At 41.4% G+C, this 15,703-nt stretch overlaps 1 protein-coding gene across 1 annotated transcript in view; it reads right to left on the bottom strand.

Annotated features, from left to right (window-relative positions):
• The window catches only part of NPSR1 (neuropeptide S receptor 1), a 154,000-nt gene that overhangs the window by 118,079 nt on the left and 20,218 nt on the right, over positions 1–15,703 (bottom strand). Inside the window, exon 2 of the mRNA XM_043589237.1 lies at positions 6,402–6,534. Within this exon, the coding sequence (XP_043445172.1) occupies positions 6,402–6,534 (133 nt within the window). The remainder of the gene's footprint in view (positions 1–6,401; positions 6,535–15,703) is intronic.

The raw sequence follows: 15,703 nt of genomic DNA, 5'->3' as shown, positions 1-15,703 counted from the left end.
AATATCTTTGAGCTTTAATTTCCATGCCTGCAAAAAGGGGATTATGGCAGGGCTAGGTCATGGGGCTATTGTGAGGATTAAAGAGAATAATCTACACAAAGCATTTAGTACATAGTCTGGTACATGGTGAGCATTTAATAGAATTTAGCTTCTCTTATGGTGGCCCTGTTTGCTAATGACTTTCTCTGTGACTCCACTTTAGCTCCCCGATACAAGGGAGACACTGAGTTATATCACCTCTGTAACATTCACCAGAGGATACCTTGATTGTTGAACACACACTCGCTGCTTTCCAGGCCTCTTCTTCAGGGGCTCTCACTAAACCCACCTCAAGACTGTGTGGCCACCTGTCATTCCTTGACTCTCCACTGTCTCTATACTTTTCTGACCTGTACTGCTTTCATTTCCTTCTTTAACAAAATTTTTTTAATGTTTATTTATTTTTGAGACAGAGTGTGAGCAGGGGAGGGACAGAAAGGGAGACACAGAATCTGAAACAAGCTCCAGGCTCTGAGCCATCAGCACAGAGCCCAATGCAGGGCCTGAACTCATGAACCACGAGATCATGAGCTGAGCCAAAGTCTGATGCCTAATCAACTGAGCCACTGAGGCGCCCCTTCATTTCCTTCTTTAATCAGGGTCTCTGTGGCCCAACATTTGTATCACGCTCTTGAAAAGAAGTTCAACTTCCTTGCTTTATTGTGTTCCCCTGTTACCAGCAAAATCTGGCCATGGGCTAATTTAAGTATTTGTTTTCTCATTCTTACACCTTGGGACTTTTGCATAAAAGGCGATGGTGGACTGAACCAAGCTAGCATGCTAGAGGATAAGCTCAAGGTAAAGCCTGAACATCTTAGCAAGGCATCTAAAGCTCCCATTTATTGTTTATGGCCACACCATATTTCTTTCATCCAAGACCTCCATTCCCCCATACCATGTTCCACACATTCCGGGTCACCTGTCATCTTCTAATGCACCTAGCTTTTTCCCTCTGTTATAATCTGAATGTGCCTCCCCAAAATTCATGTTAGAGCCCCAGCTCGGATGTGGACGTGGCTGTATGTGTCGATAGGGCCTTTGTGGAAGGGGTTAATGTTAAATGAGGTCATAAGGGGAAGTCCCTGATCTGATAGGATTTGTGTCTTTATTAGAAGAGATACCAGAGAGCTTGCTTTCTCTCTGTCCACGTGAGGAGATAGTGAGAAGACAGCCCCCTGCAAGCCAGCAAGAGAGCTCTGACCAGAACCTGACCATGCTGGCGCCCTATCTCAGATCCCCAGCCTCCAGAACAGTGAGGAAATATGTGTCTGTTGTGTAAGCCACCCAATCTATGGTACTTTGTTGTGGCACACTGGGCAGACTAAGACATCCCCTTCTTGATGCCAAGAGGAAAACACCTAGAAGGTGTTATCATTCCTTTCCTTTCCTTTACGTGATTATCATTATGCAAATGTCTTGGCCTCCCAGGGACACACTAATAATAGCAGCATCTTCATGTGAGAACAAGTCATTCATGCGGAGGTTAACCTAGCAGCCTTTGCTTTAATACCACCCTGACAGGGCCAGTGTCTTGTCTGATGTTTCCTCATATAGAGAAGCCTGGTACACGTTCCTCTGAAGGAAAAATCTTAGTGATAGGCAGATACGAATGTGTGCTGATTTTGACTTTCTCCTTAATCTTACTGGTCATCTGATAATCACGTACACTGGGTTTTATGGATTAGGCTTGATTTCATTGGGAAATTTCCTTTATATTTTCATTTGCATTATTATTATTCATGAGGCATATAATGATTCAATGTTTTGGTTTCAGTAGTTCGATATAATGGTTTATAATTTTCAAGTTATAATAAAAGCCCTAACATAGCATTTATTTTCAAGAGACTACATTTTATTTTGTTTTATTGAAAGAGTTTTTTTAAATGTTGATTTATTTTCGAGAGAGAGAGAGGGAGCAAGCAGGGGAGCAGAGGGGCAGAGAGAGAGAGAAAGACACAGAATCCGCAGCAGGCTCCAGGTTCTGAGCTGTCGGCACAGAGTGCGATGCGGGGCTTGAACTCATGAACCGTGATATCATGACCTGAGCCAAAATCAGATGCTTAAACAACTGAGCCACCCAGGTACCCCAAGAGATTGCATTTTAAAACTTTGACAAACATGTGACTTATCTAAACCGTTATAAATGTTAAGCTCCCCATCTTGCTTTCACTCTCCCCAACGCCACGCAAAAAGCTTGATGTTCCCTTCACATATTGAAAATGGGATTCATACTATGGGCTGGGCTCGAATTTTATGATGGTGCAAGCTTTTCAAATTCTGATTTTAAGATTTTATATAACAGCAGTTGTAAACCAGTGGCCCTTAGGACAAATCTGGCCTGCCAGAGTGGTCTGTTTGATTAGTATCCCATTTGACAAGAATTGAGTTTGAATGCCTGTGGATGGGGCATGCATTCTTCAGTTCCCCTGGGTGTCCATCTTTGCCTGTCCCTTCCCTGGGCTCTTTCAAACATTTGCTTCTGAAGGCATTTGAGACTGCAACTCCTGCTCTATATTGAGGAGCTGTGCTTTTTAGATAAAACATTTACTGATATAAACTATGTAAAGTGCACAAATAATTATATAACTTGGTGAATTATCACAAAGGTACACACCTGTGTGACTACAATCAGCATCACCAAAAAGAACATTAATAGAGCTAGAGTCCTCTTGTCTTCACTCTGTTCCCCTAAAGCAAGTGCTGAGACAAAGATGTGGGCACCCGAGCTATGAGAAGCACAATGAATATCCGGATTTCCGACATATAAATATAGCTTCATAAGCTATCTTTTGGTTTGTGCGTCCTCGTTTTATTATTTTTCATTCTTTTACTTTCCTTCTAATTTTATTTTTTTCTGTATCATTATTTTTAAGGTATACATCTCTTATAAGCAGACTAAATAAAGTAGGTATGTCTTTTTTAAAACTATTTTTAATGTTTATTTATTCTTGAGAGAGAGAGACAGAGCACAAGCAGGGGAGAGGCAGAGCGAGAGGGAGACACAGAATCCGAAGCAGGCTCCAGGCTCTGAGGGTCAGCACAGAGCCTGACGTGGGGCTCAAACTCAAAAACCGTGAGATCATGACCTGAGCTGAAGTTGGACACTTAACCAACTGAGCCACCCAGGCGCCCTATAAAGTAGGTATGTCTTAAATCTACTCTGACCATCTTATTTTACACTAAATGCAATTACCAATATATTTGAGGTGACATGTATCAGCTTATTTGCCCTACCTATTCTAATAATTCTAATATTTTCCTCTCAATTTCTTTTAGATTAATTATATAGAATACATGCATATTGTATACAAATATGTACATCTATATGTATGTGTATATTTTAAATATTTCACTTTACATGTTTTCAACTGCTAGTATTATGCATATTTATAATTTGGGGATTACCCTATAGGTTTCAATATACCCCTTGACTTCTTAATATCTGACACAAATTAATGCTTTTACTACATCCAAAACAATTCAAGGAACTTAAAGTTCTTTAACTCCCCAAATCCCTTTATTTTGTTTCATTGTTATCACGTATATTTTTTTCACTATTCTTTGTTTTAAATTCTGTATTATTAAAACTTTTCTGGGGCGCCTGGGTGGCTCAGTCGGTTGAGCGTCCGACTTCGGCTCAGGTCACGATCTTGCGGTCCGTGAGTTCGAGCTCTGCGTCGGGCTCTGGGCTGATGGCTCAGAGCCTGGAGCCTGCTTCTGATTCTGTGTCTCCATCTCTCTCTGCCCCTCCCCCGTTCATGCTCTGTCTCTCTCTGTCTCAAAAATAAATAAAATGTTAAAAAAAAAATTTTTTTTTAACTTTTCCAATGTATGTAAAAGTAAGGAGAATAGTATGAGAAGTTCAAAGAATCCAATATACTCACCACCAAGCACCAACAAAAATCAGTTTTGTCCTTTATATCCCTACCTAACCATGCCCTCAAATTATTTTGAGGCAAATCTAAGATATGTTATCAATTTACTTGCAAACATTTCAGTATGTACCCTTTAAAAGATAAGGATTCTTTTAAAACATGAGATAAACCATGAGTTGACACACATACTTTCTCAATTCAAATTCAATATGGGAATTTTACTTAAACTCATCATTTTCATGTGTTTCAATTCTCTTTATATTTATTTGATTGTTTTCTGATCTGTTGACCTTTATGGTGCTTTATGCATCTGAGTTTTGATGTCTTTCGGGGTTTTGGGGAAACTGTTGGTCATTATATCTTGAGATATTATTTCTGTCCATTCTGTCTTACCCTTTTGTGGGAATCCTTTTCACTGAGCCCATATGTTTCTTACCTTCTGTCTGAATTGTCCATCCTTTTGTTTTTTCATGCTTCAATCATTATTTTCTGACCTATATTCTAGTTTAATAATTTTCTCTGCAGTTACATCTAATTTGCTGCTACACCCATCGATCGTATTTTTAGCCTCGGTTATTTTACATTTTTCAGTTTCTAAACTTTCAGAACCTTGGCAAAATTTCCTCTCTGAGAACTCTTCACTTAAAAGGGCCCTGATCTGACCCCTTGAGTTTTTCCAGAAAGAATTAACAAATAAACAACAGACATGAATATTCATGAGAAATTAAGCCCAGGTTATACTGCAGACTATAGATTAGACTAGAATACACAATTTTGCTCCTTAACAATAGATGGTGATATTTCAATGATTCATTTGTTGATTATTTTTGTAACACTTTAAATTCCAAGCTGATATCCTTGCCGCCTCTAAGTTCTTACATTCTAAAAAAACACACATCTCTGTAGAATGTGGGTTACAACACAGTAATTAAGGAAATTTAATGAAAGTAAGTTATTACATCCTCATCCAGGGATTTTGCATTTCAGCTTTTGCTGGATGATCCTGATTATCCTTTATTCCTACAGTCAGGAGTGAAAAGTGTGGCTCCTGTTTGCAGGAAAGATTGAAGGAGTTTTCTTCCATCATAAGCATCACCTCTGTGACACAACCTTCTCTCCCCATGTCTGTATTTCTCAGTAGTGCCTTTGTTTTTCATCCCGGTCTCTGTAGCCCAGCTTAAGCAGATGGGCTTGCTATACTTTTTTTAGGAAGATATGGGAGAATGTCAGGCTATCAACAACGTTTAGCTAAGTTTCTCCTCTAAGTTATGGTGCCATATTTTTCCCGTATTGTGGCTCAAGACTAAACCCCACAGCCAGTGCTGCAATGGAGAGTATAGCATAGGTTGAAATGTACCAAACAGCCCATTCTGATGGTCATCTACCATTGCTTCTTGTTAGCACTTAATTTTTTTTTTTTTTTTTTTGCATTTTCCCTATAGTCTGATTCAAATTAAAGTCATATCACAGACCATCTTGTTCCCAGAGCTCAGGAGTCCAAGCCTGTCTTAGGCTGGACCTTCTAGGAATCCCATCTGTCCACTCTCTTCTTTGGCCTGTAGAATAGGACTCTCTTTGATTATGTTTTCCTTTCGAGCATGACCCCTACCAATTTGGGCTCTACCCATCTCTGTGGGAGTCTTTATTTCACAGATCATTTTTAAACTTGAGAATATTTCACCATTGACCCTTTAAGTGTGATGCATTCACACTTCAACTATACTGGCCATTTCCCAAATCCACATTTAAACATCCCGATCCCAGATATTATCTTCTGTCCTTATACTGTGCCCACCAGTGGTGTTACATATAACTTTTATTTCCAAAGCAATGTCCACAGACATAAATCTGCAAAGTACTTGAGACTTCACATTTATTATTGAATACAGATGATTCTGGTCCATTTTCTGGGATATATTCTCTTTTTTCTCTTGTTTTAGAGAGAGAGGGAGAGAGAGAGTGGGGGAGGGGAGACAGAGAGAGAGAGAGAGAATCGTAAGCAGGTTCCATGCTCAGTGTGGAGCCTGACACAGGGCTGGATCCCATGACCCTGGGATCATGATATGAGCTGAAATCAAGACTCAGATGCTTAACCAACTGAGCCACCTAGGTGCCCCTAGGATACATTCCTTAAGCTCATAATATGGTATGATATTGTATTATCACCTTAGTGAACTATGGAGGCTGCTGCGTAGAGGAAGGGTGGAACCCTAGAGAACCCCTTAGTGGCACTAATAATGGTATTTTCAAGTGTGTTGTAGAGTGAATTATTTTTATAATGGAGTCTTGTGGATGTACAGATGTGTTAAAACTTTCTGAAAGAAAAATTCACACGTGGGTTTTTTTATCCCTATAGAAATCAGTCTCAAATTTGCCAGTGCCTTTTGGACTCGATAGTATGCCATTTCTATTGGTAAAAGAATTGAAAGGAAGGAGCCATAGGAATTTGGAAACAGCTTATTCTCTCCCACCCGCACAGTTACTTACCTGTGATAGCCAGCTGAGTCACAAAAAAGGTCATTCTTGACTTCTTCTTCCTCCTCCACGTAGAGAACAGCACCATGGAGTTTCCAACAATGGTGAAAACAAACAGGACCCACAGAGTTATCAACTGTTCAGTCTGTGAGAAACAAAGCAACACAAAACCAGTGTACTAGTGAGGACCAGGGTACTTTACAGAATGCAAATCTCAGGCTTTGTTCCTGGAATGTCTTCCTCTTGGTGTTGAATCCTCATCTGTCAAAGCTCTACCCTCAAGAGAACAGAGACGCAGTGGTCCTTATTTACAATGATAGCAGTGGAAATTGATGCAACCTTAAGAAATCTATTCAGAAATATACATCAGGAGACAACAAAATGTATATATATTCTTTGGCCAAGCGATTGTTTAAGTCTACGTGAAAGAATTCTAGGTGTGAAAAAAAAATACTATGATAGAAAAGATGTGGATATTTATTGTAAGAATAAATTGCTAATTGTTCAAAGATAACAAGAGAAGTAAATGAAACACTTCAATTCAGTGAACGATTATGTAACTATTAACAATGAGGACCAGGAAGATTATGTAGTGACATTAAAAATGCTTATACTATAATAGTAAGTTGAAAAACATGATACAATTATATATTGGGTATGAGTATAACTGCAAAATTCTACATGTGAAGAAAGACTGAAGTATACTAAAATGCTAAGATGGGTTATTTTAGGGTAGTGTGATTATGGGTTATCTTATTCTTTTTCATTTGACAGAATTTTATAATACAGTAATATTAAAGTTCCACTGAGTAATGTATAAATAGTAAATAACAGAAAAATGAGGAATGCTACTCATTTAAAATGCCAAGTCTTTTGCAAGGAATTTTCCATGATTTCTTCAAGTGAAGCTTTCCATCTGTTTAAAATCTATGGCCCAGAATAAGCAGAGGCCCAGGGCACTGGGGCAGCCTGGACACAAGAATAAAGCAGAGCAAGGCCATGGGTGGAAAGCATGGGGCCAAGGGGATCCAGAGGCAAGCTTGAAGTCAAAAGCCAAGAGACATAAGCTCAAAGGGTCTGGGCAGAATGCTGATAAGAATGCATACATCTAATACTGGAATCTGAAGTGCAGCTCTTACTTGGTGAAGATAAGAAGAGCCTGAAGATACCCATTGTGATGGTAAAATTTCATGTGTCAACTTGGGTAGGCTACAATGACCAATTGTTTGGTCAAACAGTAATGTAAAATGTTGCTGTGAAGGTATTTTGTAGATATGACTAACATCTACATTCAACTTCAGTTTAAATACAGCGGAATAACCCTCCATAATATGGGTGGGATTCATCCAATAAGTTGAAAGCCTTGAGAGCAAAAACTGAAGTTTCCCAAAGAAGGATTTCTCGAAGAATCCCTTGAGAAACATAGAAATCAGGCCTGAGTTTCCAGCCTTCTGGCTCATTTATGGATTTAAGACTTGCCAGTCCCACAATCACGTGAGCAACTTTCTTAAAATAAGTCTCTCTCTCTCTCTCCCCATTGGCTGTGTTTTCTGTGGAGAACCTTAATACACTGTAAATATCTGAGGCATCACAGTAGCACTTTTTCTTACATTAAATTAACTTTAAGTTATGCAGTGACATATGGATTAATTCTTTAAGATCTGTAGAGGTGCCTGGGGGCTCAGTTGGTTGAGCTTCTGTCCCACTCTTGATTTGGGCCTAGGTCATGATCCCAGGGTGGTGGGACTGAGTCCAACATCAGGCTCCATGATGAGTGTGGAGCCTGTTTAAGACTCTGTCTCTCCTTCTGCTCCCCTCCCCTGCTCTCTCTCCTTAAAAAAAAAATACTATAACAATTCAGGGGCAGCTGACTGGCTCACTCCGTAGAGCACGTGACTCTTGATCTCAGAGTCATGAGTTCCAGCCCCACATTGGGTGTAGAGATTACTTAATTACAAAATTGTAACAATTCAGATAAAGCTCAAAGCCCCTTTGCTACTACTCTCTGTCTTGATCAACTCCTTCTCCCAGAAGGCAAATATCATTTTGATTACATTATCTTTCCAATTACACACAGACATACACACACACATATATCCATAGCAAACAAATAGTATTTTGTGTGTGTGGACAGCAATCTGATATGTACTCTACTCTCTATGTATTGTGCATATTGCTTTTTCGGTCAGTTGGAGAAATGGCTACATAAAAGGTGATACTTTCATATAGGGCAGTAAAATATTTCAATGAAAAGAAATGGATTAGATTTGCCAAAACAAAATAAGGTGACGGTGTAGGGAAGCCTCTAGCCTGAAGGAGGGGAGGGAGCTGGGAAGCGTACTGAGTCAGCTCCATTTTCTGAGCCCCTATTCTCCCCAAGCATCACTGGGGTTCCCTGGAGCTGCCAGGTAGAAACCTACACCTGCTTTGCTGGGTTCCAGGGCCGGAGCAGTTTCTCATGGTTTCTCCTCCAGCCCTATCCTTTCCAGAAGTCCAGGCTGGAGCTCGCATGTCCCTCAGTCCTGCACTTTGTAATACTGATATTTAGGTCCTCCATTGCAGATTTACAGATGGGTTCCTGGGGCCCTGGGCAGAGGTCGGGAGTGAATGCAGATGGTGGGAGTAGGGGGAATAGCGTTAGTGGCAGTGCCAGGGGACTGGCTGCACAACTAGAATGGGGGGACCACAGGCTTGATGACCTCTGCTACTTTGAAGGGCACAGGTGGTCAATACCCCACCTCCAGCATGCTTACTTCATCTCCCCTGATGAGAACAGTCTCTGATCAGTGCCAGGTTCGAGATTTTTCTCCAGTCTTTTTGTAACCAGAAGGGCCACCTTCTTCTGGATGATTCATCTCTCTAGCAGTCTAGATATGAACAGCATTGAGAAAGCATCAAGAGTGAAAACTATTATGAAAAAGGTTAGTCTGAGTGGAGTGAGGGAGTGGTTTTTGTAAGAGAATTCTCTCCTTTGAGATAGATGGACAGTTGTCAGGAGCAGACACAGCAGGGGAAGCCTTTGATGTACCAGAATGATGTTCCCCTTTCAGCAGCTAGCAGGTAGGTCATAGAGCATAAATAGGTGGTTTGAACTTGGAGGACCTACCTTTTAAAACTTTAGAGCAACTTGGGGACCAACGTAAGAAACTAGATGACTTAGACGTCTGTTAGCAGAAGGTCTCACTGCCACCATGAGGCTGAGAGCTGGTACAGTCGGGGGCCAGGGTGGGGGATGAGGCACCTATGTCCCCAATATGGTCCTAATATAGTGTGCTATCAGGGAGGGTGATGGGGTCGTGGGGTGTTTATGATTCAGGAAAAGACGAGGAGCCCCTAGAGCTGGTGGTGTTGGAGATGTGGGCACACAAAGTCCTGCCAAGCCCCACTGAGAATACAAATGAGAGATTTTCCAAGATTTTCTCCTGTTTCTTTCAGGAAATGTCTCACAGGGGAAAACACTTTGATGCCTTCAAAAAATTCCTTTCTTTAAATTATAGGACACTGGGTCCTGTCCAGCAAACCTTCTCAGCCCGGGTGATGGTGGTGTGGGGGGTTATTTCCACGCTTGTCCAGTACTGAGTTGATTTCTGTTAAACTCTTTTAGCCTCAGATGAAGAAGAAAGGAAGAAACCAGAATGTTTGTGATGCTTCTTTGCCAGATCGGGAATCGAGATCTCCACGGTGAGTGGGCAGAGAGCAAAGTCTCGGAGCAGACAGAGAAGGAGGCATGTTTCTCTGCCGGCAGTGGTTGAGTGTCAGGAAAGTGGTGGATACAGGGCTGTTTTCCTTACTGGGTCTCCATCTTCACCAGCACCACCTATGGCCCTGGTCAGCTGCCCACGTCCCTCAGCTGGATGATAGCTGCTTTCCATGTCTCCCCCCATGGAGTCTGCAGCATTCGGTGAACTTCCCACAGAAACTCGCCCCACCTCAGACTCTGGACTCCCCTGGGGCCAGCCTCTTCTCATTGCTTTTCCAGGGAGAGACTCTTCAGTGAATCTGTCTGCCCTTCCCTCAGAATGTCTTACCTACTCTCTACTTTATAGGGATTCTTCCCAGTTTGCAGAGGTAGGGTCAACCTTCTCTGTTTTCTACTTCTGACACAGAACTTTTTTCAAATAAAATTGTACTCTGAAGGCCTTCTGGATGAGAACTGGAGGGATGAGGAGATTTAATCAACTGAACTCAGGTAAATCTGAACTAGAAGTTAACATTTTTTCCCAGAATGTCTCTCTCCTGACGCCTTCCTTTCCTCACATAACGTTAGTTACTGCCTGCGGTAAGTACGGTCAGGCCTCATTTCCAGAAAAACAGCACTGAACTGGTTAAACAGTTTGCTTTTCACATGGCACATTGCCAATTATGCTGCTGAGATCGAAGTTCAGATTTCCAGAAATCAAGTTTCTCCATACTGGAAGACCTCCGGCCTCTCAGTGGGCATGGGGCAGCTGTTTTCTTTGTTTTTGTGCTGCACAATTCCGACCCAGGCATCCAATATCGTCAAAGTAGGCTTGGAGCTCAGATCTGTTCTGCTGGGAGCCAAGAGTGACAAACACTGCAAATCAAATTATCCTGCTTAGATATATCAGTGAATTGGAAGTCAGGCCTCAGGAGGGCTGGCACAGTCAGTGCTAGCTTGGTTGAGCCTTTTCTTAGAAGCTTGCAGTAACTGTTTTGGGCTGGTAGACCCAAGGCTCTCCGTAAACCGGTCAGGGTCTATTCTCCTTGGGATTGGATGATGTCTACAGGGCAGACTGAGCAGGTCCTGTGAAATTAGGCCCCCTGCTCTTGCTTTAGTGTTCTCTATTTGAAGACAATCTCACCTTACCTCAGAAGCTTCAGGAAATTTCCAGATGGAAGAAGACCCCCCCCCCACCTCCCCAACGCCCTCCTTGCTTTCTGGAGTCTTTCTAAAAGCCATGTTTACTTCTTTGTTTATTAATTCATTCAAAATCAATTAATTGTCTATAGTATAAGGCGTTGGCATTATAAGGGAAAATAAAACATGTAGAGTATATAAATTGTGCTCAGCCAAGTTTAAATCCTGTTTCAGTCAAGTAGTACAAGGGGAATTAAGTATGCAAACACTTACTTGTAGGATCATTTATTCATAGTGTTCTTACCCATGTGTGCACAGACACATAGACCCACACAAATCCCACAGTAATATGAGGATTTGGAAAATTACGACAATGGGAATTCAGGAAGCAAGTTCAGAGACATTTGACTATCACAATCTGGCTAGTGATGTGTAGAAAAGTGGGTAGACTTCGAAACCAGTCTGACCTGGGATCAGATTCTTTGTTACTTGCTAGATGTGTGTTACATTGGTAAATGACAATCTGAATCTATTTTCTCATTTATAAAATGAAGATAAAGATAAACTCTGTCAGAGGATACTTGTGATGGATACATATGATGATGAAAACGGAGACTTCTAGCTCACAGCTTGATGCATAGTATACGCACAGTAAAAACTGGTTTACCTCCTTCCTTAGTTTCATGTACTACACATAGGTTTGAGGAGTCATTTATAAATAACTCACAACTTTTTCAGGACGATGCTTGAATTCACCCTGTTCACCCTATTTTCAGTTACAGTCTATTAGAATTTCATCTGAGCCCAACCAGCTCTCCACCCAGACCCCCTTCCCCCAGATAGGGATGGTGTTCTAATACCATTCTCAAAACTATTGCAGAATATAGTTGAGGATCAAATGCCCCCTAGTGGTCACACGAGGCAAAATTCCAGCCAGATGCTTAACCGGTGAATTTGAAATTTTGCAGTGACTAGAGACTACAGTGTTTTCAACTCAGCTATGTGGTTTTAGGCTCATGACTAATTGGTTTTCAAATTCAAAGTCATGAGGCCATGCAGTGATGTCATCTCTTTGCAGATCAGAAGATGAAGAGCAGGGATTTAGAGAGATGGATTGCAGCCTTCACTTGATGATGCTGGTGCTTCCACAGGGCTGATACTTCGGGTTTCACTCCATAGAGTAGGCTTCTAAGGCCAAAAGGACGCCCCTAAGGACGGGCATTAGGTCCAGGGCACCACTCCAGGCCGGCATTCTGTCTTCCCTATAGAAAGTGCTTAATAAATATCTGTTGGATGGATACACAGTTAATGACAAGTGAAAGGTTAATTAGAAGTATAATAGAACAGGTTATCTGAAATGGGAATTATCTCAGGAAATAGATTTAGTTGGGTGATAGTAATTAATGCTGGATATGTCAGATTTGTCTGGAGGAGAAAGTACGAGTTATCCAAATCCAAGGAATGGGGATCCACTTTTCCAGAGGAGTCCTGGAAACCAGAATTTTTTTAAAAAGCCTAAAGTATCTTTAACAATTATAGGGTGAATGGAAACTAACATTATTTGAGTGAATCACATTAATCTAGCATGTGACTCACTTAGTTTGTCATGTATAGGAGATGTACTATAAGTGTTTGTTCTTGATTGATTGTCATCTACCAACTATCATTTGAGAAGCTTTACATATTGCTCATGGAATTATCACAAACTGACCAATGAGACATCATTATCCTCAATCTTATAAGTAAGGAAATGGGGCTCAAAAACTTAGTAGCCTGGGGCACCTGGGTGGCGCAGTCGGTTAAGCGTCCGACTTCGGCCAGGTCACGATCTCGCGGTCCGTGAGTTCGAGCCCCGCGTCAGGCTCTGTGCTGACAGCTCAGAGCCTGGAGCCTGCTTTGGATTCTGTGTCTCCCTCTCTCTCTCTGCTCCTCTGCCATTCATGCTCTGTCTCTCTCTGTCTCAGAAATAAATAAACATTAAAAAAAAAAAACTTAGTAGCCTGGAATATCTGGTTCATAAGTGATGCAGCTGGGATTTGAACACAGCTTTACTTGACTGAAAAGTGCATGCCCTGCTTCTATAGTGGTTTTCTCTTACAATTTGGGGCCAGAGATGGTGAAGTCACCTCATTTACTTTCAATTTTCAGTTGGAAGACAGATCTTCATTTTTCTCTGACCTAAAACTTGTCAGTGGCTCAGGTTAGTTTCATGACTGTGTCCTACAGGGCTGAGTGTAAGGTCAGTGCTCAGTATGTGCTTGGATGGATGGACACTGGAGCAGTGTATGACTTCCACACAACTGTAATCATAAATATCATACAAGATGTAGCTGTATCATCTGTCCCAGGAATCACAGAACTTTCTGTACCCCTTACATTTTCATGGTTCATTTTATGGTTATTGTTATTTTTGCGATGTTGAAGATGAATCCTTCAGACACAGGAAGGAGCAAATATATCTTACTTCCCAGGAGAGGAAATGAAGTCGCGGGTTATGATTCAGCCTCAGTTCTCAGGGAGCAGGCAAAGAAACTCTGCTCCCCTGTCACTGAGACTCAGACGCCACCTGTCTTTCACAGCACTCAGGCTCTGAGGCTGCTCAGAGCCCAATTAATTTGCTTAGGTAGGCTGCAAATATCAAGCAAAGATCTGAAAATGTCTAATTTCACTGAGGATGAATCACCAGGCAATGAAGGGAGCACGCAATTTAAAGTGAGACAGGTAGGAACAGACTACAAAGCTTTGGATTCCTGAAGCTGCTTGATTAGACTTGAGGAATGAGACCCATTCAGGGGATCTAGAAACCCCTGGGAAGTAGCCATTTCTGCACAGTTGGGAACCTCTCATTCAGAAGTTTGTGCCAACTTCTCCCCATGTCTCACCTCACGTGCTGCTTCAGACGCACTGCCAGGAAATGGTCAACTAGAAGGCTCAGAGGTAGGACTGGGCTTGCTCCAGGGTGCACACCTTGGCCTCCCCCCACAACCACCTCTGCATTTTCACCACCCTCCCAGCAGCCATCTGAGAGACACCTTTGCAAATACAATTGAATTATTATCATCATCACCACCTATCTGCATTCACCTTTTCAAACTGTTTTACCCAGAGCTATAGGAATTCCATGTACGATTACCCAGGATAGCCTTCATTTCTACTACTCACTTATGAGAAAATATATGGCAAAACTTTTAAAATAATTACTGTTGCAAAAACAAGAAATTATAGAAAGCTACATATAAGTGCGGATGTTAATTCAAGTTTTAAATTTTCTGTAAAGCTTTTCATATCACTTAATATCACTTTCATATATATCACGTATCACTTTCATATCACTTTAACAGGGGCCCAGGACACTCTCTTACTAGGGGCTGGTGGGACAAACTGACAGGGGCCTCTTGCTGGAAGAATAGAGAACGTGAATAAGAGGGGAGGTATTCCCACAGCCTGGGTCTTTTGAAGTTGACAGCAAGGCTGTGCACAAAGATGGTCCCAAAGTGTTGTGAACCAAGAGTCATTCTGTGAACTCATGTAGTATATTTGGCAGGGGGTGGGGGGGACGGGTAAGGGAAGGCATTTGCCCTAAGGGGTTTGAGAACCTTGGTTCTCATATACATACATATATACATATATATGTATATACCCACATACATATATATGTTGGTGTAGAAATGATAGACCAGAAGTGGAAAACTGTCCTTGAAATTGTGTTGCTATGAAAACAAACATACTGGTTTGCTTTCTGTATAATCAATTCCGACAAACATTTATTGAGAATCTAGTACTAAAGTTCAACATAGTCTGAGGAAGGAAGGAAGGCTAAGATAAGGAACTCACGGTCTGATGGTGGAGGCATATATGTAAAAAAACAAAGTGTGAGCTACTATAATGGAGATTTTTTAGAATTCCAAATAAGGGGCATGTAATAGAACTTGAGGAGACACTAGTCATGGTTGGCCAAAAGGTATATCTTGGAGAAATTAACATGTGAACTGAGTTTGAAAAAATGAGAAGCAGCCAAGGAAAGAGTAGAATGCCTGGCAGTAGTGTAAGTGAAGGAGGAAGGTAAAAACTCTCGGGTTAGTAGGACAGATAGGGGCCACTTATGAACATTAAGTGTGGTCACAGAGCAATGGAAGGCTTAATAATGAGAAACTGGACCTGTGTCCTGAAAAGCAACTTTTTTAAAAAAATGGGGCCAGGTACATTCTAGCTAGATCTTTGTCCTGAGTTCGGAGAACTTACTACCAAGAGAAAAATAAATTCTCCATCTAGAATTGTCTTCACTGTCTGAACTGCCTTTGCCCTATCTCTCAACACCACCATCATGAGTGACAGAAGACGATTTTATCTCCTTCAAATTGGGACTGCACAGGGAAGTGATTCACTGCCTAACATTTATTTCTCAGTTTAGCCTCCAGGACGTATTGAATAACTGCATCAGCTCTTTCTACTCTGACAAGAAAGGGTTACTTACTGCTCTGCAGTGTTTTATCAT

This window comes from Prionailurus bengalensis, chromosome A2 (genome assembly GCF_016509475.1).
Source record: "Prionailurus bengalensis isolate Pbe53 chromosome A2, Fcat_Pben_1.1_paternal_pri, whole genome shotgun sequence".
Lineage (NCBI taxonomy): Eukaryota > Metazoa > Chordata > Mammalia > Carnivora > Felidae > Prionailurus > Prionailurus bengalensis.
Note: the sequence above shows the minus strand (reverse complement) of the source record. Positions and strands in the feature narration are given on the sequence as shown.